General features: G+C 35.7%; 1 protein-coding gene across 1 annotated transcript in view; it reads left to right on the top strand.

Moving 5' to 3' along the window:
• Positions 1-2142, top strand: part of LOC140343977 (HHIP-like protein 1) — a 23599-nt gene that overhangs the window by 7236 nt on the left and 14221 nt on the right. The window contains exon 2 of the mRNA XM_072430883.1: positions 3-122. Coding sequence (XP_072286984.1) covers positions 3-122 — 120 coding nt within the window. The remainder of the gene's footprint in view (positions 1-2; positions 123-2142) is intronic.

Below are 2142 nucleotides of genomic sequence, written 5' to 3'. Positions count from 1 at the left end.
AGGCATAATGGAAAGTTCTACGTCTACTATTCTATCTATGCAAAAAGAGAAGAGAGGATAAGAATATCTGAATATCACGTTTCTACAGACAACATGAACATGGCCGATCACAAATCTGAACGGTATTAGTATTAGCTATGAGTGGAACTAGGGGACATATCATTGATGGGGACAGGCTGATGTAAAATATTTCCAAGATAAGAACAGTTCTTGAGTGCCTGTGTTAGTCTTCAAATTGCAAGTGGAACCCTAGAATTCTAGGCACAAGCAGTACATTGAGCTTTGGCTTTTTCTGAAGTCAAGATTACACTCCACCTTTCCTAATGCTTAATAATGCCCATCATTCAAATGACAAAGTCATTCAGTGGGCAGTATAGGATGTGGCTTTCGACAATTAAACAACACAAGGAAGATTACCTTCCACCATAGGGTGGAGGATTAGCCTCAACATGAATCCCAAGGATCCCACAGGGATCAATTCCAAGACTAATACCCTTAGTTTTCTGCAATTTAGCACGGTTGTTACAGCAGACATGTTTTAGACCAGTTCAGGTTCTCATTACACACTTACTGAAACAAATGTCTCCTGAAATATATCACCCTTTGGCTCCCTATAATTTTCTATTATCATAAACCTTCAATTTACCAGGAAGAAATAGTGTGGACTCTAGACTTATAAAGGATAAAAATGTGGGTATTTTTGTGCATTCTTAATTTTGTAGATGATATGATGATACATAGTGCAGAATGACGTAAATTTCCATCAGCTGGGGATCAGCAAGCAATTAACATAAAAGAAAAAAGTTTGCAGCATCTATTTATCTCATCTGGTATTTAAAGTGCACAGTACAGTCTGATTTATTTGAGGGGTAATCTGAGAGCAAGAATGTGATGCAACTGTTTCCATATTAATTGTCTGGCAAGATATAATATATACTTTGTGGTGAGCAGTCTGACTATAGCATTCTAGAAGGGGGATATGACTAATATTTCAGCACGTATACACAGTGTTCTTCAAAATTTTGTGCTCAGAAATCTCTCTACCCATTGTAAACTAGGTTAAGTACATGTAATATTCTATACAGAATGTGTATCCATCTCTCTTCTTATAAAGAAGTAACTAAAAAGTTAGACAATGGAGTAGTAGTTGATATTGTATACCTGGACTTTGCAAAAGCATACACAGTACCCAACAGATGGTAATGTGTAATTTAGGGTCTATAGACTTAGAAAGTCCCATCTGTAAATTGATAGAGAATAGGTAGTTCATATTCAGAGAAAAATGAATAAAAATTCATACTCTGAATGGTCTAAAACTTCTTGTGTTGTATTTTAGGGTTCAGTGCTGAGACCCTTACCTACTACATATTTATAATTTCCATCATGTTTGGGATTAAAAGAACCATATCTGTGTTTACAGATGACACCAAACTATGTAATGGAATAAAGTCGTTAGAAGATGTCTTTAACCCACAAGCAGACCTGGATATACTATTTAATGGGGCAACCAAGCTGTAAATGACATTTAATATTGATAAATGTAAAGTTATACAATAATAATGCTTAATACAGTCTAGGAATAAAGTCAATAATGGAGAAGGATCTGGGTGTTGTGGATGTGGTTTGAACTGTGACCCTTCCTTTAGGCAGACACTTCAGCCATAAATCCTGGTATACATACTAAGGCCTATGCCTAGAATCAGTCATTACTGCATTCATTCTTTCTGTCTTTGTGCTGTATAGGGTGGTGGGTATGAAAAACTGAAAGGAATGCAGGGCAGAATGGCAAAGAATGTGACGTGATTAAAGTAATAGATGACTATGTAATATGAGATGTAACATATACATGTCAGACACTGGCAGGTTTTGACTTTATTCCATCCGCCTCCACAAAAACCTGAGGGTGAAAGGATAGAATAGTATAAGAAATACTCTAGGTTTAATGTTATGCAGACAATACAAAATACTCACTGTATCAAATATACATCTTTATATTTGATACATGGGTAGCTCAGTATAAAACATTAAACTTGGATTTTCCCATTTCTGAAAGTTTTTGCAGAACAGTCCACAAGCATTCCTGAGAAAAAGAATGTGACTACATGGTTTACAACATAATGGTCCAGTGGGATATAATATATA

This window comes from Pyxicephalus adspersus, chromosome Z (assembly GCF_032062135.1).
Source record: "Pyxicephalus adspersus chromosome Z, UCB_Pads_2.0, whole genome shotgun sequence".
NCBI classification, from domain to species: Eukaryota; Metazoa; Chordata; class Amphibia; order Anura; family Pyxicephalidae; genus Pyxicephalus; species Pyxicephalus adspersus.
The sequence above is the reverse complement of the archived record's forward strand: the minus strand, read 5'-3'. Positions and strand labels throughout refer to the sequence as shown.